The sequence below is a fragment of the Colossoma macropomum genome, unplaced genomic scaffold (assembly GCF_904425465.1).
Source record: "Colossoma macropomum unplaced genomic scaffold, Colossoma_macropomum, whole genome shotgun sequence".
Lineage (NCBI taxonomy): Eukaryota > Metazoa > Chordata > Actinopteri > Characiformes > Serrasalmidae > Colossoma > Colossoma macropomum.
This window is the reverse complement of record NW_023494791.1, coordinates 35,499,047-35,526,685: the sequence shown is the minus strand read 5'-3', so window position 1 is coordinate 35,526,685 and position 27,639 is coordinate 35,499,047. Positions and strand designations below refer to the sequence as shown.

The following is a 27,639-nucleotide window of genomic DNA, read 5'->3' as shown; positions in this document are numbered from 1 at the left end:
TCTCTTCGCTTTCAGAAGTTCACACTGGGAACTGTGGAGTGGAGAGGTCACTGCTTTGGCTGCTGTGTGATATGCATTCAAATGGGAGCTTTCACATCAGCTTCTTTGCGTAGTTTAACCTCATGTTAGCAGTGTGAGGGGAAGACTGAGTCACTTAGGTATTTTGTCTTAAGTTTTTTCTCTTTCTGGACTGTGTTTCGAAATGAAACGAGAGGGTGGGCTTAACGGTACAAACCCATTTCCACTCTTCTTTTTGAATGACACGGTTTCAGTGTTGTTGTGAGATGCTTAGACTGGGTTCATTTGGGTTAAGCTTATGTTTTTGTTTGCTAAGCCACTGCATGATATCGGTTTGACAAATAACAGTTGGATACTTCCCATTTGTCCATCCTGTTAAGATTTTTACACTGATTTGTGGCCATGACCATACTTGCTGGCTAAATGAATGGCATCATAGCTAAGAAATACCAGGTCCATGTGGTTCTTTGAGAACTTTAATGTTGTTCTAGCCTCTCTGCCCATCACTAATTTATGGGAGAAAAGTGTTTTGAATGGAGAGTTCTTAAAAATGCTGATTGTGCCATGTACATGTCACTCATTAGGCCCGTCATTGTGCATCAGTGCACTGTGCATGCAGGAGCTAATAGACCAGAGCCAGTATTCCTGACATCATTGAAGATGACATATCAGATTACTCAAAGGACAAGAATTCGTCCTTGTCCACGATTTGGTTGGGTTGTTCGGTTCTAAAGCATTCCAGTTTCTCTGTGGGATTGTATCCGGGTAGAACATGCTGCGTTGAAGGAGGTGCAGGTTGGCCTGAACAAAAACAGATCTCGCCTGCTGTGGTGCTTGCCCATAATCTGGCCCAGAAATGTGTGTCTCTATAACTGGGCCTTGCAGCATCCTTTTTGATTTTACAAATTAAGAGTTTTAATTCCAAAATGGCACTTCTGTTTTTTTGTTGTCATGATTAGAGCTGGGCTATATGACAGTATTTATTGTTATCGTGATAAATAACATCAAGATGTGTCACTATATAATCTGTTATAACTTTTTACATGTCAGAAAAATAATTACTGTGACATATTGAGTATTGTAAAAAAAAAATTCCTAGATTATTGTGATATCTCACTTTGCCATATCACCCACCTCTGGTCATGATTGGGAGTGAGATTTACACATACAGTGATATAACACATAATATTGATGTTGTCAGTGGAATAAGAATGTGTTTTTTGGACAAAATGCGTTGCATGTCAGCCGTTATTCTTTTAGGACCTCTTTCTATCAAAAAATGTTGCAGTTGGATGTACAGCATCAATTGGAAGGACTTGTGGTGCTTTCTTGAAGTGTGAGACATGGGGCAACTTCAACGTTTGTAGTGTATAGGGGCAAGGTCATTAAGCTGCTTCCAGTGTGTTCCAAGCGATTGAAAACTGAGGTGTGTTCACAACAGCAAACATTTCAACAGCAAACACCAAAAAGTTGCTAGTGTTCATTCAAAGGCAGTCCTACTGCTGTTATCCTCTGTTATTAAATGTGCATGGTATGCTTAAAGCTCTTCTTTGGAAAACATGTGCAGCATATAAATAAAGGAAAACAAGTTTGGTTTTGTGTCTGAGCGTTCATGGCCCAGGTGCAGTGCTGTCCCTTTCTTTAATTTGTGTAGATTTGGGTGGCTTTCCTGCCATCACATCCTCTGAGGTCAAAGTATAGAATATGGAATTGTATAACTACACCGACAGCACTTTGTCTTGCCAAGTCTAAATCAGCAATCCACTTTAATTTTCCAGCTTTAGGTTAAATCTGTTATGCTTAGAGATGTCAAATACCACTTTTTCTTTTCCGATGTTGATAGAAACAGCAATTTTTAAAACTTGATTATTGACTTTTTTTTTATTTAAGAACTATCAAGCTTTTAAATGACCTATTTTTAATTGAAGCACTCCACTTAAGATGAGCATCTAAAAGTCAGCCATTGTGTTCAAACTACTCAATCACTCTACTACCCTACCGGAAGAAATACTCCACTAACATCATCTCACACAATATGAGTGTGAGGTATTTCAGGCTAGACATGTTAATATTTTATTAGGCTTGTCATGTTTATTACATAATCGCCTGATTGCAATGATTTGAGGTGATTGAAACAGTTTTTCACAGTTGTTATCTTTCACAAACACATGTAGCAGCAAACAGAATGTGCACTTGATGTGCAGTTATCAGTTGGGCTGATGCGAATATATGTAAATAAAAAAAAGCAAGAAACACACATTGAGTGTGTTTACATGCATTTAATAATCAGATCAATCTGATTTCTGCAGTCATCTGATTATTCAAGTGGTCATGTATACAACATACTCCAATTTGTTAGATTGGATCAAGGCCTAGAAATCTGATTAAGAAATCTGATAAAGAGAGCTGAATTTTAGCTCAGTAATTGGGTTTTCATTGCATGTATACCCTTACTCTGATTTCTTTCAGTTTATTCAGTCTGCGATGTTCGAAAACAGCGAGCAGTGTTAAACACATCAACAAAATGTGTTTGGAGCAGATTTGGAAAAAACAAAAATCAGCGACATGAAGTTTGAGTTTTACAATCACATCATGTCTCCTTCTGAGTTTATTGGCTGGTTGCAAAGCAGAAGTCCGATTACTGCCCGACTCATGTAGACCTGGAGTTTTACCCATTATCTTATAATGTGAGCGTATGTAAATACATTGAACAGATTACTGGCAAAATCTGATTTTCTGCACTTATTGATTATTGTCAAAAAAATAATATTATTGATTTATTTATTCTAATTTTCTACCTAATTTAGTCGTTAGGACTCCTCCGGTCACATGATACCTCCAGCTCTAGTAGGGCAAAGGCAACACAAGCTTCGTCCGAGACCAGCTAACTGACGCCAGCGTCAGGTGGTGGGGGAGAGTAGGAGGGCCATCCTGATGATGGGGCCAATGCTTAGACAGTTGCGTCACTCAGGAGCCCCATCAGAATACTAAGTGCTTGTAAACACACTCATTGAGACACATCAAAACAAGTCATAAGGTCAGGTTTGGTGTCTTGTGAACTTGTTGTTTGTTTACTTGAACTCGAGCTGTTTCCGTCGTCAGCTTTGAGCTGCTAAGTATGAGAGCTAGGAAGCAAGATGGCTCATTATCCAGTTTGGTTTTGTTAGGCTTGTACTTAACTGGCCACATCGAATAAACCAGAAAAGACAATTAAATTGTAAATCGCAATTATGTATGTCAGTTAATCGCCAGCTACAACTTCATGATTGTGACAGGCTTATTTGTTATAGGATTGGATCAGATCCGTTCTTCTTGCCCTCCGGTATCCGATCTAGCTTTTTCTGGCCCAATACTAATACCTGGTATGAGATTGCGGCCATCTCTTGTTGTGTTGGGTTCTGTCGTTGTGCCCCGACACTCTCTCTCTCTTTTTCTCTCTCTCTTTCTAGCAGACTGCATACCACAGGTGATATATGTTAATTTGCCATTCCAAACATTTGCTTTCCATCTGTGCAGAGGCATAAGCATATTTGGATCATCTGGTGTGTCTGTCTCATCTTGGCTCAGAGTGCTGCTATCTGCAAAGCTCCTCAAATGCTGCACACTCATTTCCAACACGCTGAGAAGAAAATCAGCCATCAGTTTACAGAGAAGTTGGTGTAAGCCAGTGCTGTGTAGGCCTGGGTTTGTACCTTTTATCTTCTCTCTCTCTATCTCCATTCTCCCTCCCTCCATCCTTTTTTAGTGAAGGCCTAATGGAGGCCCCCAGTTCCAGCCTTTGATAAATAATGTACGTTCTTTATAATGCGGAGTCCCTCGGGACGGCCTAGAGAGCATCATTACTGCCTCCTAAATTGATTAACGGCACTGAAGCAGCGCAAAATGATACATGGAGATGATGCGGGGGGTCAGGCTTGTCAGAAGCGTGTGATGGGTGCCACATTAGCTCAGGCTTCCGTGCAACACACAAGCCGCTGCTGATATTTACATCCACTCAGGCCTGGAGAGCCGAGACCGAGCAAGGAGATTATTGGGCTTTTATGGGATCCCTGCACTGGAGATGGAGCATCCACAACCGCCATTTCAGTTGATTTGTGCAGTTCTTCAACTGAGTGTTTGTATTCAGTGCTCTGTGGTTGATGTATCATTCTGCATCATTTTCGTCTAGCCAGGGGTTTCATTTTTATATGTGTCTTCTTTTGTAATTCCACCTCACCGCTGTTTAAATGATTGATGGCTCTGAAGGAGGCCATGTTGTTCACATTATTGCCAAGTGGAGAGTAATTTTTGCTGGTAGGTAACCAAGCTGTGTATGCTTTGGTTCTTTATTCTTTAAGTATTTCATGAAAGTCGGTGAGAATTGCAGTCATAGAGAGCAAATGCATATCCTGGTGGTCAACCACGGGCAAAATTATCTGTTCACTGAGAGCAGAAATAAAGCATGAAAAATCTGGAAAAAAAGGAGTTTTACCTAAAGGTAACAGGCTAAGAATAGACCTGGAATGTGACCTTGAGGAGACGTGAAGGCTCAGTGTGGTTTGAACGTTGGGGAAATGCTGTGGCAGCTATGTAGGATACTCCCTAGTCCTGCATGGCCACCCATGTGGTCAGTAGCAAGTCTTATGATACTTTAAATGAAATGTACTTATAATATCTTAATGTTTTTTTTCTTTCTTTCTGATGCATCATTTCTTCTTTTAATTACATCCATGGCTTGATTTGAGGGGAGATAGCAAAGGATGCCACCCCCTTGGTCAAAAACATTACAAAAATCACCCCCTTTGGAAAACTGCCGCTCCCCTTCTTTCCATCTGTGCTTTTAATGTCATTCTGTGAATTCTTATAAATGTCAGAAGTCTAATGTCTGTAGAATTTGAAAAAGCTTATAAAACTTTTGTATTAATGAAAGGGGATTCTAATTAGAGTTTGACTGATGTACTGGTTGGCTGATAATTTGGACTTTTAAAAAAAATAAATATTGGCAGAAATATCCATACTGTGCTGATAATTATTGACATGTTTGTGAATCTAAGAGATGCCACAGTTTAACTACATTACAACGAATAATGTGATGAATAATGAACTGACAAATCTTTAAATAAAATAATATATATAATAATAATAAAAAAATATATATCAGATGTATCCACAGCATGAGAATAACATGTTAGCAAATAATATGTAATGAAAAAAATGAATTCTGGGTAGCTCCGTCCTCAGTGCTACATCATTTATATTATTTAATGCTGCTTTCAAGTGCAAAATACCAATTTTCTCACTTGTACATTACACTCAAATAGTTGTTGAAGTGGTATTTGTAGATGGGAAACACCAGATAATACACAAGTTTACCAGATGTGACGTATAACTTGACCTTTGCTGCCGTGAAAAATGGGACACATGGTGGTTAATGTGGAAAATATATCTGGTATGCTTCTATATGTTTTAATAAGGCAATGAAGAAGCAGGATACATGTTCTCCAGATCTCCTTACTTTCTTTGTTTGTATGGTGGGAGTATTTTTAAGCAAGCCTAAATGGAGTGAAGTCATATTTGCTAGGTAACCGTCTGGTATATGCAACCTTCTGACGAGAACCAGAATGCACTGTACGACTGTGAGCTTCTGCTGTTTGTTTGAGCCTGAGAAACATGACCATGAAGTGAGACAGTCATATTTCACAATTCACAGTTGATCATTGATAATTATATCTGTCAGAGAAGCACAATTTAAAGTAAAACTCTTGAAGTATAAAATTAAAAATGAAAATATAAACATTAAACCATAAAATATATCTACTGATTTTATTTATCAGAGTTTTGCAACCCTAAAATTGGTGTTGGTGAAAAATATTGACGAGCCCTAATTTTAATCAGAGTATAAGATAACAGTTATATTACAGAAAGGATATTTTTTGCCAGCATCCACCATCTACCTTGAACGTTTTCTTTACCTTCTGATTCAACCACTGATTATGTCTAAACAGGAGTTCCCAGCTTGTGGTCAAGCTGCTCAGGTCAGTCTCCATAGACCTTCCCGAAATCAGCTTGTCCATCTCAGTGGGCTTGCTGCTTTTGTGCATTTCCCTGTGTTATGAGCTGTATAGAAGACGCCGTATATTTTGACTGGATCCCAGACAGCCCAAACTGGCATTGTCTGTCTTGTCAATACAGTGGTGTATTGACCTCTTGTGTAAGCATGTGGTTGCACCTGCAGTCAGATATTATGGATCCTCAGGTTTGGAGTGAAAAGGAGGTCGCGTCTGGACTAAACGTTTGTCATTATGCTGACACGTTTTGTCCTTGTCAGTTGTCCAGCCCAGATGTTTAAGTGTGCTCTTCCACTGAAATATGGCATGGAGTTGGATTGAAAGAGGCAGCTGGTCCTGGATATTTAGGCCTGTCAAAGCTATGTAGTTCAAGCTGAAAGACAATGCCTGGTGTCCGCAAAGGGTCCACATACCTCCCACTGCCCACCTGCTGTGGGAGTACCAGCCTGAAGCTGTGTTTGGGCTAGGCTTGGGTGTTTTCAGCATGTGCAATGTTTTTTTTTTTCCCCCAGGAGAACAGCTGGATGGCTGTTTGTCTGGGTTTGAAGTGGTTCTTGGTCCTTGACGGTGAAAGCGCAGACTGCTTCTTCTACATAAATGAGTGTCAGGCAGCTCTACAGCCATCCAGTAGGCACAGGTGTTAGAGAATTTTTCCACTCAGGCAAGTCTTAGTCACTGCCTTGATATCAGGAACTGTGTTACATTGCAATAATAACTTTGCAAACAGAACTTTGCTGAGGGTGCAACTTATTAACTTACCGTTTCTCTTTATTTTGGCTGTTCGCAGAGATGGATCTGATGCCGTTTCACTGTGGAATGTGGAATCTTCCAAGCACCACTGTTGTGAAGTGCCGTTGCAAAACGTGATTGACGGTGCTAAAGTCCTGCTTCGTATTTGGCACTACTCGGTTATATTTGTCTCCCTGACTAGACAGGAGAGACTGTTTGACTCGGCAAGGTAATGCTGGCAGCACAGGTACTAGAGAAATATTTGAGTCTTTCTTTTCTCTGCCACATTACTTGCCTGTGGTCACTCTCAAAAAAAGCTGTTGGTCTTTTATTTAATGAAATGGCTTTCTTTAGTTGGCTTACGCAGGGCCGTAACTAGGATCAAAATTTCAGTCAGTTTTGTAGAAGTGTGACCTACATCTCATAGTGAATAAAATAAGTGCAGAAGATGAGTGTTATCTATCTATTTGCTGTTTATGTATTTAATAATTTGTTTATTAATATTTGCATGCATGATCAGTGATATAGTTTAATCAATGCTGATGAATGTGGTCTTAATGAGAGAAAACCTGTAAATGGTAGATATGAAAGACCAGTAAGTTTTGTAAGGCTTCTTCTGTAGCATCTATGCTCTGCTGTGTTTGCTACACATTCACCATGGCAGACATTCGGATGTATGACCAGTTCTTTCAGAATTAAAGTTCAATGTGTGGCCAGACTTTGGCTTAATCAAAAAAACATGGTTTAATACTGCAATTTTTTTCAGAATTGTGAGCATGAAATTTTTTTTATATTCTGGTGCAGTATGATGTACAGAATAAGGACACATTTATCTTCAAATGTTGATAGTTTTATTATTTTAAACCAGAGATATTTTACAGTAACACATTCTCTTTTTTGATGTCTGTAAAACTTAGAATAGGTGTGAAAAGGGCTTTGTCAGGCCTCTGGTGCAAATGGAAACAGGCCTGGATATACTGAAATCTATGAGGCCTGGGGCAATAAGCAAATCTATTGATAAATATGGATACTTTAATTATGTAAAACCTTGAATATTTTGCAGTAATATTCAGTATATCAAGGACAGTTTCCATTTGTGCCAGACGTGTTTTACAAACAGAAAAGCGTGTCAAAACAAAAAGCAAATTTGAAAAAATGTGCACGTTAAAGTTGTCTTTCACTCCAGCGCTCGTTGTTGCTCATGGTTTGTTCGTTTTAAGTTGGTGCATTGGAACTTTTTATAGGAGAAGGAGCTGTGTCTTAGAATTGCACTGGCTAAAAGAAAATTGATTGAAACGTTAAACTAACTTTGAGAATGAAAAATAATGTTTATACCAGGTATATTTTTTTTTCTCTATGTATCAGTGCCAGTGTGAGTCACTCACAAAACAGCTCAAAACTAACGTATACAACATGAAAAGAAATAAACAGTAAATTCTACCTTTCAGTTTTGTGGCCATTACCAATTATTGTTGATGAATATTCAGTGTCAGGGATACACAGATGTTTTTTTTTGATTACTTTTACAGCCAAATTGACCGATGGCTATGTTTGGGACTTTTTTTTGTTGCTGAAAATAAGAATTAACTGGTTGTTTTTGTTTAGCAGTGTTCAAATACAGTATGAGTGCGCTTACCTCACTTATTAAATAAAAATACAATACAAAATCGATCAAGAAAATTGATGCTTTTGTGTTTGCCACAAAAATTTTACGATTCCAATCTCAGTCAAATCTGACTGAACAGCTCTGTTTTAATATCAGTTTATCACAGGCAACAACCAGCCCTTCTGTATATGACCTTCTATTTCTCTTAAAGTCTAGACTTGAAATTGTCATATCCGACCTGTTTTTTTCCGCTCCAGTTCGAACCACATCACAGTTCTTTGAACATGAGGTTTGTGTTGTACTGGAGCCCACAGATCTGAATCAGAAGAAAAGGAAAAACTAGCCTGGTCTGCTTAACATAACAGTATTAGTCACACACATTCTTACCATCAGCTCCACTTCAGATCGTACTTGGAGATCATTTTGAGACTCTTGTTATCTAAGCTAAAATTTAACGCCTTCTCATTATCCTGTGTGACATCATTTGACATTTGATAACACTTGGTATGCTGCAGAACTTCTTTTCACCTTTCAGGCATTGCCAAGCTTAGTAAACCAGGGAGCTTTTTTAGAAGCTGTGGGCGGAACCTGTTTCAGTCAAGAGGAAAGATACACATCACGTACTGTAGAAAGGATATTGAACAGTACTGTGTGGGGCCATACTTAAGGAGTACAAATGAATGTCATTAAAATGGAGTAATATTCTAAACTGCAAGTCATGGATCTCATAATTAAATGAATTTGTATTCATTTTATCATTTATAATTATCAGTCAGCAAGAGGAAAACTGGACCACTTAGAATGTCATCTGTGCTCAAAACAAAGTCTGTGTTTCTCTCTGCCTTTTCTCATCTGTTTCTTGATTTGATAGAATCACCATGTGCTGTAATGTTTGATGTAACAGGAAAGTCAGAGAATTTGAGTTTCTTCCAACCAGGAGCACAAATGTCAAGCAGACTCTCTACCATAATGTGCTGAGTATAGGAAAGAAATAGAAAGTCAGTGGTAAGTCCCTGTTCTGAGTGCTGTACAATAAAGTGAATGCGGGTTGTCTGATCCCTCCGTCTGATTAAACTGAACTCCATAGTTGCATGAGCGCTTCTCTGTTCGCTACCCGTATGAGGTGAACCATTCCCTTTGTTGCTGTCGGTGAGGGATGTGCTTCCCTCCTCCCTGACAACAGCACAAGTTCCCGGGCTTTTAAATTAGCAGTTGGCAGCGCCGCGCCTCTAAATATAGGAGGAACTTTTTAGCTTTCCTGTCGCGGTGCTTCACGACAGCAGTGGGTGTAAACAGCACCTGTTTTCATTGAAGGGCTCACAGTCATGCGTCCGTGGCCTGCAAGAGGAAAACGGGCTGGCTGACGTTTTCTGCTGACGCCTTGGAAGGACAGTATCTTTAGGGGTAGGAAATATGGCAAAAATATAGTATGATGCTTGAAGACATTTTCATGATACATATCAAATTGTTTAGTTTTTAGGTTTGAAGTTAGAACAGACAAAAAAGCAGCAGTAGTGCCTGTCAAAAAATATATGATTTAATTTAAGCTTTCACATAATGCACTGTGTTTTATCACATTAAACAGGACTAATTATGGTCTTTTTAATGATACATGGTCAGTGTTAAAGGTGAATTCCACTGATTTTTTGCATAATTCAGTGGTTGTGCTATAAACAGCCATTCGGAGTGGTTTGATGTGAAATGGTTCGTTGTTGAGATACTTGTCAACTCAGATTTCTTTAAAGTGGGGGTGATAGGCACCAGGGGTTGTGATGTCTACAACACAAATATAGGCATTTTATTAACTATCCAAAACCACCCGTGAACCTACATGTGTCTTCTGAGTTTATATATGTAATGTGGATGATGGTAAAATAGTGGCAAGTCTGAAAAAACAAGTTTTCTCTGAAGACCATTTTGCCTTGCATGTACCACTATACCATTAAAAAGCATATTTCAGTCCAAAACCAGACATTAAGCAACACGTTCATAACCATTCAGTGTAATAAGCTTCTGTGAGGTAGCTTTTAGGTATTAAAGTGTTCAGGTGTCTGGTTCCAATCACCACCGCTTTGAACAATTTTGATTCAGCAAATTTTCCTAGAGCAGAGCATTTCAGAGCACATCACATCAAACCGCTCTGAATGGCTTTGTTAACATACTAAATGTTTAATTATGCAGAAATTTTGAAAACTCGGAAAACACTGGCGATATTCATGATATCAGAAAAGCACATTGACATAATTTATCACAATATTGTCTGCCTCTTATTGTCATGGTCTGCATTACATTTTTGCTGTAACACCAAATCAAGGCTTGAATTAGACTAGAGTTTTCTTTAATAGAGAAAAAAAAAGAATTCATGAAAGTAAGGCCTTGTTTTTGAGCCTTATTGCCCATGTTTTAATGCTGTAATGCTCAGCAGGCCATAGCCTATATCTCTCAAACTATTCCCTTAGTAATAGCCAAGGACAGTGAGACACACACACACACATACACCCTGAGCACAATGTTATTCTTAGCACTTTGAATAGTGGAAATAACTGATCCCTGATGTAGCTTGACTTATGCAATGCTGATAGATCTCCACATAGTCTGTGCAATACGCTTGCTTACCTGTTTTGAGCAGAACTTTTTGACTCTGGAAAGAAGAGTGATTTTTCAGCTGGATGCTGATAAAAAGTAAAAACATTAAAAGGCTTCATTGTCATTCTGAGTCTGGGTTTTGTGAGGCAACCAGGAGCTGGAGTTCCCTTAAACCTGTGAATATGTATTCCCATTCTGCTGTTTATTTTGCTGTTTTCAGTTTTAAAGCTGTGCCAGAAAGGTGGCATGATGGCAAACTGAAAGTAAAACTGTATGTGTGTGCGTGTGTATATGCACATACTGTGTGGGTATGTATGTTTGTGTATGTATATATATTTTGTATATATTATACTTTGTGTACATGTAATTTGACTGGGGCGTCCAAACTTCAATATATATAGCCCTCTTTATGCACACTTGCATAACCAGTGTTTATTGATGTGTCTTGGGCTGCTTGATGGCGTTAACTTTTAACAAAAGCTCTATCTATTCTGTCTGTCTTTTTTAATTTCCTGTGCTCTTTATTATAATTATCTCAGTTTTGTACTTCTTCCTTCTTGGCTTCTTTTGGGCTTTCAGTAACTGCAAAAGAAGCTTATACTCCATTATGTGCTCCCCCACGCCCTCTCTCTCTCTCTCTCTCTCTCTCTCTCTCGCTCTCTCTCTGTCGTTCCCTCTTTCTATCATGCCGTCCCTGAACAGTATGTTCTCCTGATGCCCGGTGCTGAATGACTGTCTTGGGATCTCCCTGAATGGCCACTTTCATCCTCATCCAACCTGCATTTCCTCTCAGATTGTCAAGGATGTCGGAGGGCAGACGCTCTTAAATGTGTTAGACGCTTTCCTTTTTTTTTCCCTCTTGTTTGATCAAATAGGTCTTGTATGCTCTGTCAGCTGGCTCTGCTGCAGACTCTACTACCCAAGCTATACGCCATTTCAAAATGCATGTTCCAGTTCCAATGGGCAGAGTTTACAGTTTGTTCATCATTATTACAATATGCAAATAAGCCCACTAGACAGTCAGTGTTTTTTGCTGTTTGCCATGAGTATCTTGAGCAATCATAGCTTCATACAAGCGTTTCTGTGGGTGTTTTTGATCAGTGTTTATGTAATTAGGCAAAAGTTATTGTTTTGCAAATGGAAAAATTTAAATGATTGTGGTAAAAATTACGCAGGCCAGCCTTTAACATGTCATATTATTGATTTACCAGTGTTTTTGGGATGCTTTGCCACTCTGCGTGTGTTGTCTGTGTGAAATCTCTGATTTATATATGATATGTCATCTGCACAGAGAACAGCACAGCAACCTGCAGCTTAAAATCCCTACCGTTAAATGTACCTTTACTATAGCAGCTGCTTTCAAACTGTTTTATGCAATTGCAATACCAAAGCTACTGTTTCAGTACCATAGCTTTTTAGGCCCCTATGTACATCACAAACCGTCTGGTATTAAAATGTGCATATCCTACATGCTCTTGTATTTTGAAATACTCCTTATAACTTGAGTGGGCAGGGCTAACTGCTGTAAGCTAAATAGGCAGATATATATATATATATATATATATATATATGGATTGCTTTCCATAACATCACAAAAACTTCACAAAAACTTCAAATTCACAATAGGCTGTTTTTGCAGTTTAGCTTACATGTGCGGACTGGGAAGTGAATGGTATCTCTTGAAACAGTATTTACCTACTACACCAAACTCTTATTTAAAAAAAACTGAGGAAAATTTGGTTTACATGATATAGCCCCTTAATATTTATTTAATATTTATTATGGGCCTATATCATGTAAACCAAATTTTCCTCATTATTATATCATTATCATTTAATATTAATATTTTTTACTAGCAAATACTAGTATTTTGTCCATAGTATGCAGCCCTAGTTCCTGTAACTTTCACATATAGCTGGTAGTGACTGAAGGAGTTATTCAGAGCTGTTCAGCATTACTCACTGGTCATAATCCCACCAGATGATATCCGAGATTGCTGTTTGAATGCTCACACTGACCGGAAGCCATTTTGAGAACTCGATGTTCAGTGGATGAAATGGAAAGCCCTGTTATTGTTACTGTGATGACCGTGATTCCCAGAAGCTGTGAGGGCAGTGATGTCACTCCGTGGGCTTGCGAGGTCAAGGATGTGCTGCCAGCCACTCTTCCGGTTGTTGTGCTGTTAGTGTGGCATTGTATTGCGCATCTCTCGTGGGAGAGTCTTGCGCAGGAGTGTTCTAACGAGTGCTATATCTCTTTCTCTCTGCAGGTCGGCTAGACATCCGGCTCTGTCTCTGCACCCCCGCACTGGCTGTGACTGAACAGTAGAGACTGAGAGACACTGAGCGAGCGAGATTGAGCGAGACTGATCGAGATTCGTCTTGGTTGTGTGCGTGTCCAACTCCTCTTTGGGCCCGGGACAGTGTGTGTGTTTAGCTGCGGCGGTCTCTGGCCCCCGGAATGAATGTTACCTCGCTGTTCTCGTTCACCAGCCCGGCGGTGAAGCGCCTGCTGGGCTGGAAGCAGGGCGATGAGGAGGAGAAATGGGCCGAGAAGGCAGTCGATGCGCTGGTCAAGAAGCTGAAGAAGAAGAAAGGAGCAATGGAGGAGCTCGAGCGGGCGCTGAGTTGCCCTGGGCAGCCCAGCAGCTGCGTGACCATCCCGCGTTCGCTGGATGGCCGGCTGCAAGTGTCCCACCGCAAGGGCCTTCCTCACGTCATCTACTGCCGCGTGTGGCGCTGGCCAGACCTGCAGTCACACCACGAGCTCAAAGCCCTTGAGTGCTGCGAGTTCCCCTTCGGATCCAAGCAGAAGGACGTGTGCATCAACCCCTACCACTACAAGAGAGTGGACAGTCCAGGTGAGCAGCTATGATGAGTTCCATCAGCTCCAATGCTGGGTAACATTCATGCTGAAGAACAGAGCAGTGATTAGTCAAGATAGATGTTGATTATGGAAAATAATGCATCAACACATTGCGTATTCAAAAGCAGTCTGTCATGCTGTGTAATGGTCATATATGTAGCCATTCCGACAGTTTGCAGTGCACTACAGGAAGAGTAGGTGGCGATATGGCTACTGTTGTTTCATTGCACTTGCATTTTGCATGAAGGCAGTAGCAAAGGGAGAGAAAATGGCAGAAGGCGTATTTGGTTTGATTTGTCATTAACAACATAATTGTTAGTTGGAACCCTAGTTACATATTGTATGTTTGGGCACCCATCTTCTGCACATTTTAATGCACAATTATTGCTAATTTGCTGATTTTAATATACTGGGGACAAAAATTAAGCATACATTCTGGCCCGTGCAAAGGTTATGGTACATTTTAGATTTTATCTTTTATGTTTTTCCATTATGTTAAACTCTGCAAATAAGTAGAAATTGTGCACTAAAATTTGCGGAAAATATCATATTTAAGCTTATCGTCTGTACAGGATATGTTAACGTATTTCCACTATGGAAAAAAACATGCCATTAAACCAGGGGTATTCAGACTTTTGCGTATGACTGTATATTATATTTATTACTTTATGCATTAAAGCAGAAAACAAAAAAAACAAAAGTTATAATCCTTGTTCCTGAGTTCTCCTGCTCCTATATGGCACATTTTTGTATTTTCTCTCCTCGAACATGCTTGATATAATGAATTAGTTTATCAGAGAGCCCTTTCTGAGTTTAATAGGTGTGCTATAGCATTGAAAACAATAACACTAACCCACTGATGCAATTCAACTTACTAGTTAAATATCAGGTGGATATCAGTTATATCAGGTGTGGTAGAGGAAAGAACATGTGAAAAATGCTCTGAACGCTGTGACCCCAGGAGTAAAGTTGGCAGCCCCTGCAGGTGTTTGGTTAATATGACTTAAAATGACTAATATGGCTAATATGAACTGATTCATCTATCATGCCATGCATTGACATGCTCTGGTTAAGGATATTTGGCTGTAACCAAATAGGCCTGTTGTTCATCATGGAATTTGAAGGTATGCCTTGAACACTGAATTTTTTCTGATTTGCGCTCTTCATTTTAGATGTAAGATGAGAATTGTTTTGCTTTTTGTTCTGTTTTGATCAGAGTTTTCCCTGTTGTCTTATCATTTGCTTTGTTTTGTACCTTTGTGAATGCAAGAATACGTTGCTAAAAACTCAATAGTAAGGTCCTCGCTAAGCTTTTGTGGAAGATTTAGTCCATGTGTTGCCCTAACTAAGAGTGTATCACTGATTCCAGCAGCTTCAACAGCTGTCCTTTCTCTCTTTCCACCCACACATCTGTGCCAGGGGCCGGTTGCACCAGCTGTACGTATCTACAAATGTAGGCTAGTTAGAATGTAAGTATTTACTAAGTTCAGGTCTCTACATTACTAAATCAAAACAGGTTGCACCACACAAACTGGTTTTTACATTGAGCTTAGTGTCCAGTTAATATTTTTACTCTCTCCTAAGCAAGTATAAGTATCAGTGAAGCAAAAACCACATAGATAAGATCAAGTTACAAGTTTTTTGAAATAAAGGAATTTGAGTTGGTTAAGTTTCAGAATGTACAATTCATTTCCCATTCAGTGTAGTCCATATGTGGAGATTAAGCTGCGAAAGCACAAACAAAAAAAATGTTGAGATAGTGTTACGCAAACCTGGTGCAACACAGTATGGGTGCTTATCCTTAACTTTATTCTTGATACTGCAGCAGGGAAAACGTAGTTGCAGTGATCATCCCAGACTGTTTCTCTGCTGTATGAGTGGAGAGTGTGAGTGTGTGTTTGTGGGTTTCTGACAAACAAAAACCTGTTCCTTACGCAAGCTTAGGGGAAAAGAAGTGACTTCAAACGCGCAGCCCCCTTTTTTGTTGGCTAAGCAGAAGATGAGGGTCAGCTGACAAGACAGAAACAGCTGTCCACTGTGTGTGTGTGTGTGTGTGTGTGTGTGTGTGTGTGTGTGTGTGTGTGCGCGCACTGAGAGTGAGCAGGAGCAGGAAATTCCAGCTGGGGGGAGAATGAGGGCTTTGTTCTGTGTGTGTTGAGTGTGTGTGTGTGTGCGCTGTCCGTTGGCTGCAGCAGGCGAACATGTGGCCGTTCAGAGGAAGAGTGCAGCAGGAAGTCCCGTCACCCTCTCACACACAATGACAGGAAGGAGTGGTGGCCTGCCTAACACACTCTCCCTCACTCAAATACACTCTAACACACTCTCCTTCAGTGCAGGTCTGATGGAGCCTGCAGCACCTGTACTGCTCTTTCCATCTTCCTCACTGATATGAATTCTGCACAAATATGTTTTGTCTTTCACTTAACTTTCAAATGTCTGAATCTCTCAAACTGTATGGCAGCAGTGCTGAGAATGGTCCGCCACTTAAACAATATCTGTTCGGCAGTGATCCCTTTCCATTGACAGACAGGGGAGGGGTGAAGAGCGGCTGAAATATTGTGCAGTCAGTAATTTTAAAAAAAATAAATAAATAAATAAATTGTAAAAGTCAGAGACCACCCTTTTTTAATTTCTAGTCAAAATGGCCATTAAACACAAATTGTTCATTTTTCATTTTAACAGAATATTATACAGAAGCTGCAATAACTAAATGTAATACTGAAATTTTCAGCATTGTGTCCATCCTTTGCCTTTAATATAGCTTCCATACTTTTGGGAGACTTGCTTACAGTTTCTCAAAGAAACCTGCAGGGATATTTTTCACCTCCTAAGTTCAGTCTTAGAAGTTGGTCGCATTTTCTACTTCTGCAGCAGCTTAAGTAATCCCAAATACATACAGACAGGAAAGTTGTGGTCTGGACTGGATTCTGAAAACACCAGCAGCTCCTTTGCAAATTTTCTTCTTTTTTGTCTATTTGTCTATTAGTCAGTAATGGCTTCCTGACAGCTACACATCCTTTCAGACCCAATGTGTGAAGTTGTCTTCTCACAGTGGAAGGATGGACCGAAGCACCTATGGATTTTTTTAGATCTGAAGCAAGAGTGGAGCTTGATTTTTGATATCTCAAAGATGAAAGCTTTAAGTATTGTTTATGTGATAGAGACGGTTTTGGTGGTCTGTCTGGTCTTGCATGGTTGTTAGGAGTCTCATTTTCTCTGTATCTTTCTCTTTCTCTGTATAATTTTCTCTGTATAATCTCCAGTTTTGGAAACAGCTATTTTTTCATATATTTTTCTTTGACTTTCCCCATTCGTATGCAAGTTTATTATAATATATATAATTTCCTCAAAAATATCTCTTGAGAAATGTATAACTTGTACCTAATAGTTGTTTTGACTGGATATTAAATAAATGAAAGGAGGTCTCTAACCTTTGCACAATACTGTATATGGTAGATATAAAATTGACCAATAAATGAAATGAATGTAGGTACGAAAAAGGTGTACCTAATAGTTCACGTATCTGTATATACATATCAGACAGTGACAGTCTTTCCATTTTATATAGCTTGTATGGTTAAAAGGAAGCAGTGATAAATCCCCCTTAACCCTATGGGTACTCTATTCATAGAGTTTATTTTTTTTTTTGGCTTTCATTTTTAGGCAGTGGAGGGATTTTGCAATAAGTTTAAATGGACCACTGTCCAAGTGGTGCTAAGTGGTATTGGCCTCATGCAACCTAGCTTAAAATAAGTGAAATATTTCTTAAATTATTTAAGTTATTGTAAGTTAAGAATTCAAATCAATATTAACTTCAGTAGATCGATAGTTTTGAACTGAATCTGTCGTAGTTATTCTCCTCAGCTGATAATTATAAAAAGGTTTACAAATGTCTCTTGTATTTCCCACAGTTCTGCCACCAGTTCTGGTGCCTCGGAACAGTGAATTTAATGCCAAGCTGTCCATGCTGCCGCGTTTCCGTAACCCGTTGCATCAGACGGAGCCGCATATGCCCCAGAACGCCACCTTCCCGGACTCCTTCCCCCAACAGCCAGCCGGCAGCCTGCCGTTCACCCCCAGCTCACCCACCAACAGCTACCCGGGTTCCCCCAACAGCGGTACAGGAAGCTCTGCCCCGTTTCCCCACTCTCCATCCAGCTCGGACCCCGGCAGCCCTTTCCAGATGCCAGGTGGGTTGCAGTGGGAGTCCCTTTGCATTGCCGTTTGTGTTAGAATCATGAAATTTGAGATTTGATTCCTAAGGAATTGTAATCAAGATAGTTGTGAGGTTGGATTTACACGTCTAGTCATTACTGTAAATGTTTCTGCATTAACTTTTTGGAACATCTTACCAGTTACTTTTAACAGACTTAAGAGTAAGTAAAAGAAAATGAAAGCAAACTACAAAGGCTTCTTCAACATGTATCTGGTATCATACCTTCTTTTCTCTCCTTTCAAAAAAATCTTCATCCACACCAGCAGTAATTTTGAAAATCCCTCCATCCACATGAGAGCACAAAACTGACTCAAAAAACTCACATGAGCGTGTCAGCCCAGCAGAGGGTGATAATACATCATAAAATTTAATGTTATATACTGCAAGAAGAACATTGTGATCATGCGTGGTGTGCAAAATATAACACACCACAAGACAGAAACAGAGATCTTCTGACAAAGTGACTGTACAAACACAGTGACAAACACCGTAGGCTGTGACTTGCAGGCTGTCAGACCTCGGTAATTCGATATTTTACATTTAAAGTCTGATTTCTGACAGCTTTGAAAGGGTTTCATTCCTAAACACGTTACAGACCAATTTCAGGAATTTTCGTTCTTTCATGATATACGTTGTTGGGAGTGGGCTTTACACTAACAAGAAATGTTAAAGGTCTATTAGGATAAATATCAGGTTTTGTTAGAGAATTTAGCTTGTTTTCAAAAACTCATTATACCCAAAATTGCTAGATATCATTTTTAAATGAAACTCTTCATTTTCAAAAAGCTGTTTGTTGTCTGTACACACGTAAAGGAGTTTTCAAAAACTTCAGCTTATAATTATTGAAAACCTTTTTTTTGTGTGGACAGGAGTCCAAAAAACATTTTAAAAATATGTATGTGTGTGGATGGTTCCTAAATGTTTGTTCTTTGAGATTGTCTTATGAGCCTCACTTTAAACATGTGCGTGTCGGCCTTGCAGAAACTCCCCCACCTGCATATATGCCTCCTGAGGAGCCGATGACACAGGACTGTCCTCAACCAATGGACACCAACCTGCTGGGCCCCAACATGCCTCTTGACCTCAACAACCGGCCAGGTAGGCACACACGCATACAAGCATATGCGCATAGCCCTTACCATTCATCACCTACGCTGACATACGTACTGCTTGACATCAGCCACTTATAACTGTCAGCAGCTGTCGGCCTACGATACAGGTGCAGGAAGTCCTGACACACACACAGACACATGCACACACTCACACACAGAAGCTGTTTTTCAGTGTATCTCGTTTATCAGTTGTGGAGATTCTGCAGCACACAGTGTGTCATGCTGTTATACCTTATATTGAATAAATTAAATGACTCATGGTTTAAATTAGCAAGTAATTATATTTTCAGTGATGATGTTCCTGCATTAGATCTGTTTGGCTGAGAATGGAGTCCTGCACAAACTGGTTCAGCTTTTCCAAATCTCAGTTCAGAATCAGGTCACTTGGTGTCAGTTACCAAAAGAATACAAGAAATGATCTCTTTAATGACCTATAGCTTCACTACAGAATTTTTTAATCTTTGAAACAAGGGGTGGGCGATATGGCAAAGATATTATATCATGATACTTCAGACATTTGCATCACAATATTTAATTTTTCTGAGATTTAATTGGAACAGACAAATAAGAACCTGTAGAGCTACATGTAAACATACTACTACTACTACTACTACTACTACTACTACTGATGAAAACCTACAGCTACACCAAAAACCAGAAAAAAGCTGGCAGAAAAAATGCAGTTTGTATAAAATAAACTTGCTAAAATGCTTACAGTGTATAGTTTACAGTACCAGCATTCCGGCATTCTCAGCAACAGAGAACCGTTGGTCATCAAGGCAATGAATTATATTATTTTTTAGTTATATATAGCGTCGTTATGCTTTCTGCTTCTGTTACGTTGCATACATTGCTTCTGCATATTGAGCAGTTTTAAAGTGGACCTCTAGTGGAGAGGTGTTTGAGCATTGTTCTCCTTCTTTATATTTGGTATGAACAGTGATTACAAACCACTTCTCTAATGTCCCTCAAAGAAACTGTGAAGTTAACGGAACAATAAATAAAATAATAAATAAAAATTAAAAATCTTTGTTTTCGCCTTTTTTTTTCTTTTGTCAGTTCCCACAGTTTTTATGGTGTCTATTTGGATCAGATCTGTATAACATATATAGTGAAAATGCAGTGTGTTATTTAGACATTGACAAAACACTTTTTGACTGATTTGTGGCCAATCACTCAATACACTATATAACCATAGAGGAAAATAGGCTGTACAGTTGTCAGGGAGGTGTGCAGGGGGACAGAGAGACAGAGGGTTGTTGAAATGTTTGTGGAAGTGGCAATAGAGTGGGACTTTTAGAGTTGAGCTCAAGCTGCATCCTGTGTAGCAGTGCTGGGTGCTGCTCCATTGTGAGCAAGCTGATGGGAAAAGGGTAGACAAAACACACCTGCAGCCCAGTGGCACACAGCGCAGGAAGCAGCGAGAGGTATGTGCTGGATAAACAGCCTCTGGGCTCCCTCGGGGTGGGTGGTGGGGGGTACTGGCATGACTGACCTGCGGATAGTCGGTACTGGGCACAGACACACACAGAAATGTTTAATATTTATATTAATTTGACCACAGAGTCTTCACACAGCACTGATTCAGATAGAGGTTTCTTTTAAGTATGCAGTCAGTTGTCATACTGATTAATTGAAAATTATGATCACAGTGGACATTTCTGATTCGAGAGAATGACTAATTATACTGTGGCTTGTTAAAGTAGCATTTTCTTTTTGTACTGTGCTGCACTTCTGAGCAAACCATGGCACCGGGGAGGGTCTTTGAGCTGGCTGAGTTCTGACCAACGTATTAGAATTGCTTCAAACGTTTATCTGCAGCCAGATTGGTTATAGATTAATAAAAATAGTTCAGTACTGTGCAGAAATCTGAGACCGATTATGTGCTTTTCAGTCAAAATGGCCATTAGAAGTTACTCATTTTTCAGTGTTGGGGGAAAAAAATACTATTTAACACAAAATTACACAGAAGCCTCAACAACAAAATAAAATATCAACTTTTTCAGTAATTGTCCACACTCTGGCTTTATTACAGCTGCCATTATTTTCTGGGCACGTGCAGGAGATTTTCAGTTCTAGAAGTTGATTGCATTTTCTCACAATCCAAGTAATCCTAAACACATTCATTAATGGTGAGATCTAGACTCTGGGGTGGACAGTATATTGTTCTGAGAACACCAGCAGCTTCTTGGTCTGATTTGCGAATGTTCTTCTTTTTGTCTGTTTCTTTTCCTCACTAACAGCCTCTTGAGTGCTTAACATCTTATATTTAATCTTCTCAGGGAAATCTCCTGGAAAATGAATGACTTAATGGCCATTTTGACCAGAAATTGATTAAAGGACATTACTGTATAGTTACAAAAATAAATAATTCTGTGTGTGTGTGTAAACTTCCTCTGCAGATGTGCAGTCGGTGGCTTATCAGGAACCTAAACATTGGTGCTCCATTGTGTACTATGAGCTGAATAACCGTGTGGGAGAGGCCTTCCAGGCCTCTTCGACCAGCGTGCTGGTGGACGGCTTCACTGACCCTTCCAACAACCGCAACCGCTTCTGCTTGGGCCTGCTGTCCAACGTGAACCGCAACTCCACTATCGAGAACACCCGCCGCCACATCGGCAAAGGTTTGAACACATTACTATCTGGGTGCAGAGTTTGAGGCTCCCCACTTCAGTCCTGCAGTTCATATTCACTAACTGCACAGTATTACTTGGTAGCAGTGTTTGTGACACAGATTGTTGTCAACAAAAAAGCATTGATGATCTGTGTTAATGTGATAATGTGTTGATGAAGTGTTTTTCTGATTATTATGTTTGATTGAACTTATGCTACTGTTGAAAAGTGTGGAAGCTAAGAAGCTGTAGAAATTAAGAAGCTTTAGATGTGTCCAGAACGATGAGCAGTGCCATATATTGTATATGACTTAGAAAGCTGTTTAACATCAAGAATAAAGTTCTAATAAATTTGCCTCAAGTGCTGATTACATTTCAAGGAAAATAATATGACAAAAATGAGTACAAAGAGATAATTGCAGTTTATTATTTATCATTTAACAACTTCTTGTTATTCCCAAAGTACTTGAAATATTGTATAAAGGCGTAAATCGACTTTGTAATGATTTGAACATTTTGAGGAATTTGTAGTACTAGCATTGTGTACATTGTAAGAAATAACAACAGTGATCATATGAAGTGAGTTCAAACTTCAGAGCAGTAGTGTATTTGCCATTGTTCAAGCTTTTGCTTGGAACAGAGAAAATGCTAATCAGTGTGGCTTAGGTGGACCTCAGAATCAGGATTGACAACCACTATTATAGTAACATGGGTATAATTTCATTATCTCTTCCCTTTGTCTGTCAGGTGTTCACTTGTACTACGTTGGGGGTGAAGTGTATGCTGAGTGCCTCAGCGACAGCAGCATCTTCGTCCAGAGCCGCAACTGCAACTACCACCATGGCTTCCACCCCACCACCGTCTGCAAAATCCCCAGCGGCTGCAGCCTCAAAATCTTCAACAACCAGGAGTTTGCCGAGCTGCTGGCCCAGTCAGTCAACCATGGCTTCGAGGCCGTCTACGAGCTCACCAAGATGTGCACCATCCGCATGAGCTTCGTGAAGGTAGCTTGTCTGCTGCAGTTACAGGGCTCAAATACATTTCGGTTCATACAGTTCAGGGAAAAACCAATAAGAAAACTCAATGGCAGTAATCAGTCACCTGATTGCAGTTATCTGCTAATATTGGAGTATTGTTAATATTAGTGTGCCTAACTTAACTAACTTTCAGTTACCCCATTCGTTTCAGCAAAAAATTGACTCTTCACAATGAGCCATTCATTTTTAAAACAGTTATTTGAATTTAGATTAATAAGTGAACTGAATTGACCTGGAATTGATGTAATTCACCCTGACTCTGTCTGGCAAAGGCGACAAAGGCGGCATTTGTTTCAGTCACTCATTTGAGAAATACACTTGAGATCATATAGCATTGAGTAAGAACATTTTATTTTGTAAAACAATTTGGTTATTAAAGAGTACTTGTAAGATCTTATGTCTTAACCAAGGTTATTCAATTTTAGTGCATTCATAGTTTTAGTGTTTCTTTAGTTTAAGTTTTCATTTTTAGTATTATGGTGAATCATTTTGTTAGAAACTGGACCAAAATGGACTGATGAGTTTTGCAGTGCAAAATTAGCACAACAGTAGATTGTGCTCAACTAGGTTGCTCAAAGACATTGTGATTACTCAAAGACATTGCTCTTACATTACTCATAGGTGTTGCCATTGCTTTACTCAAAGACATCGGCAAAACATTATTTACAGACATCGACAATCCATTACTTGAAGATATCAACAAATACGCTACTCAAAGACATCGCCAGTACAGTACTTAAAGACTTCTCTATTACTTTACTCAAAGAAAACCACTACATTAGTCAAAGACAATAGCATTACGTTACTTGAAGACGTCATCAATATATCACCGATACAGTACTCAAAGACATAGCCATTTACTAGGTTTTTAAGGTTTTGACATAAAAGGGATCCACTTGTAGACTGTCGTTTTTTCGCTTTTTGCTGTAAACTGAATAGGTGGATATATGTAAATGAGTTTATTCTTGTGGCATCACAGAAACAGTGAATTTAAAACAAGGCATATTTTCTATATAAGGGCCCTATGGACTGGGTAGTGAATAGTATTTTTTGATACGTTGGCCCGTGTTTACATATGGGCCCTTCAAAATGTTTAAAAGCACTAATACACACTGAAGTCATTCCACTACAGGCATTATATTGAAAGACCTTTTCAACAAAAAATAGCTCCTTGTATTTCTTTACAACATTATCATGAGCACTACTGTTTACTATTTACAGATTATCATTAAAACTGACCCTTCATCTCATGCTTTCGCTTAAGTCGTTGCTGGTGCAAATCAGTTGTGATGTTTTCTTCGTGTTCCAGGGCTGGGGTGCGGAGTACCATCGACAGGACGTGACCAGCACCCCCTGTTGGATCGAGATTCATCTCCACGGGCCGCTGCAATGGCTGGACAAGGTTCTCACGCAGATGGGCTCTCCTCACAACCCCATCTCTTCAGTGTCGTAGACCTCCAGCTCATGGGACCCTCTCCTTTTAGGTTCCCATGGAGACGAGTGGGTGATTGGCTAGTTGGGGAGGGGAGGGTGGGGTTTGTACTCTACTTGAAGGCAGTTTGAACGGGGGCATACGATTTGACTGGCAAAGGGCAAGTCCTCAGTCAGCAAACATCTGGAAGATACTTGATAATTTTGTGTGACCAAGCATATTAATTGATGAGGCCATCATACTTGTGGCAAGTATCCTCCTCCGGTCTTGTAACAGCAAGTGGTTTCCTTTTTCAATTCTTCTCCTTTTCCAGAATACATCGCAGTATTCCATTGGGGGTGGGAGGTGTGTGTGGGGGGGTACCCACAGTGTAACTGGGGGCTGGTACAGTGATTATATTGTAAATGTACTGCGTAGTGGGGACTGAGGCTAGCTGACCGACCTGCTTAACGAAGAATTGATTAGCTAACTAGAAATATTGAGCCTCGGATAAACTTACTAGAAAGTGTCTGCGTAGAGGTAATGAGGTCAGTGTCTCGCAGATACGTTTTATGCTCTTTTTTTGAAAGAAAATGTAGCAAAGGTGGAAGGAAAAAAAGATCCAGTGGAAAAAGGAGAAAAAGTAAGTGAATAATCAAAAACCTTGTAATGGGAAATAAATATGGTGAGTAAAGGCATGACGTTAGTGAGTAGGAGTACATAGGCAGACTTGTGCATATGTTGCTCTACTTTTATTGCATTCAACTGAGTTCAACTGATTTAAAAGGTAGTGTGTAGATGTACTCATTATTAGAGGAAGTGCTGTGCAGTCTGTTTTTTGCCAGTGTAGTTTGTAACGTCCCAGGTTTTTAACGGATAATATGTATGGGAGAAGAGGCAAGCATTGTTTACCTTATCCATGTCAAGTGGAGCTCCAGGTGGAAATTTTCATGATGATTTAATTTGGAATTCCGATTTCTTTATAATGTCTACACAGTTAAATCGTTGAGATGTAAAGAAAGACATTCAGAGTGGACTGATTTGAAATGCGCCTGTGTAGAGAAGCTTAACAGAACTGTTCAGAGTGGTGGTGGTAGGAACCAGACATCTGCCTGGAAAAGCTATCTCACTGAAAACTATTGCACAACATGGTTATGAATATGCTGCCTGATGCTTGAAACGTTGTTTTGAGAATCCATTCATGGCAGTTGTAAAGCAAAATAGTAGCACTAGTTTACCATTACCAACATTACATACAAGAACTCAGAAGACGTGTACACTCTTAAAAAAGATGGATTTCGTAAAGGCAGTGGTTCTATTAAAAACCCTCTTTTTTAGCAGGAAAATGGCTCTAAAAGGAATCATACCCTTTACTAGAAGCCTTGAAGAGCCATCTTTATTAAGAGTTAAGGTTCACTGCGGTCTTTGGATATCAAGACGCCTGGTTCTCATCATTGTAAAGAAAATTTGTCGGTAAGTTTCTCAAAACACCCTGAATGACTTTGTTTACATTTCAGTGACTGAATTATGCAGAAATGTTGACAAAAATTAGTAAGTCCCCTTGAAGATCGGCTTCTGCTGATCTTGAAGGAATGGAAATGTTATAACAAACTAAAGACACAGGGCTGTTAGCATTTATGCAAATTAAATTGTGCTAAATGGCCTCGTTGGCTTTTATTCGGTTTTAGTTGTGTTCACTTAAAAGTGTTCCTTTAAGACAGTGTTGGTCACTCTCTGTCCTGGAATGCAGCTCATGAGCTGATTACGAAGCCTGCCATGAGTTGAATCAGGTGAAATGCAGCAGGGAGAATATTGAACAGTGCTGCAGCTCTTTAGGACGGAGAGTTGGGGAACACTGGTTCCTCTTACATTGCTTAAAGCAGTCTCAGATTGCAGCAAAATCAGGACTTTACTGTTGCTCCAAGTGCACTGCACCAGCGCTGCACTCAGCAGATCTCTCTTTTCTTTCATTTCCTCAGTTTTAATACACAGGTATGAGTTTCCCAAAAGCACCACAGCACCAAAGTCCTAGTACAATACTAGAGTGAACCACTCTGTTGCTGTTATTCTTGGTACTGGGGACCCCATGCTATGCACATTCTTGCATTTTTCACACTAAAATATTCAGCCGTGTGTGAAAGTTTGGGCGCCCAAGTCAGATGACATGTTGTCTTGATTTTCTAAATGAAAAGAAGTTTAACGTTTTCTACAGAGAACACACTTCTGCACATTTCAATGCACAGTTGCTGCTCATTTGCCAAAATTAACGTATTGGAAAAAGTAAAACATAAAATGTAAAAATGCAAAAATGTCAGTTTTATGTTTTTATTCTTTCAATACGTTAAACACAGCAAATAAAATAGAAATTGAACACTACAGTTTGCCAAAAATTGCCATATTTAAGTATGTCTGCCTTCAGCAAATTAATTTGACCAGGGGTGCCCAAACTTTTGCATACCACTGTATTTGACTGAGCTTGTGAAGGGCATGATCAGTTAACAGCTGAGCCTGTTAGGATAGTGAAAACAATGTGCAATGCAAGAACTGAGAGAAAGAGTTCTGATATTTGTCATTATTGTTTGTCACGCTAGCGTGCTTTTACAGATTTGGTAATGATGGTAAAGTGAGTATAACGTTTAACGCTCTCTCTGATAGTTAAGATCTTACCCCTGTGATCCTTTTGGGAAACTGGGCCCCATTCATCATCATGAGACAAAAAAGTCTTGCCTGAGCATATTCAGCTTTTTAAAAGTAAAACAGCTGATTTTATTCGATGACTAAGTTCTAAATGGCACTATTGATATTGTTTTGTAAAATGTAGATTTTTGATTAACTTTTCTTTCGATTTTTTATTCATAGAGAGAAATCCCATCCGCTGTTTAAAATGATACATTTTTGTATTTTTTAAAGAAAATATATTGTTGTTCTGTCATATCTGCACTTTCATAAGTGGCTCCTTGTCTTTGTTTGCGTCCTTTTTGTGCTGTTATTGCTGCGTAGTATTTCCAGAAAGCAGTTTTATCCATGAATATCAAAACTCTACTGGAAGATTCAATAAAATTGTTTCAATATCCCTGACTTACTGTCTTCTTTTAACTTTAATGATCTTTATCTATTTAATGAACTAAACTAAACTTTACTCATTTTGATATACTATAATAATTTTACTATAAATTCTAAAACTATTAATTCTATACGGTCTTTGTAAAGTAATAAATGTCCTGTTAAAAGTATAAATGACCTTATTTTGAAATTATGTCACTCTCTTTCAATCAGACGTTATTGCTGTATTAGTGTTTGCATGATTAAAGACCTGATACTTCTCCAAACAGGAATTTAGGATGAAAGGTTTTATGCAAATCAGGTGAATTTTATCTTCTTTACATGACCAGATGTGTAT

General features: G+C 39.3%; 1 protein-coding gene across 4 annotated transcripts in view; it reads left to right on the top strand.

Annotated features, from left to right (window-relative positions):
• The window catches only part of smad1 (SMAD family member 1), a 27,528-nt gene extending 216 nt beyond the window's left edge, over nt 1–27,312 (top strand). For 2 of the 4 annotated variants that reach the window (XM_036574934.1, XM_036574938.1), the window contains exons 2-7: nt 13,256–13,846; nt 17,763–18,041; nt 19,049–19,165; nt 21,582–21,803; nt 22,539–22,795; nt 24,138–27,312. In XM_036574934.1, coding sequence (XP_036430827.1) covers nt 13,447–13,846; nt 17,763–18,041; nt 19,049–19,165; nt 21,582–21,803; nt 22,539–22,795; nt 24,138–24,281 — 1,419 coding nt within the window. In that variant the 5' untranslated portion in view covers nt 13,256–13,446 and the 3' untranslated portion in view covers nt 24,282–27,312. The other 2 variants (XM_036574937.1, XM_036574936.1) reach the window with 2 other exon arrangements.
• Nucleotides 27,313–27,639: the final 327 nt, after the last annotated feature.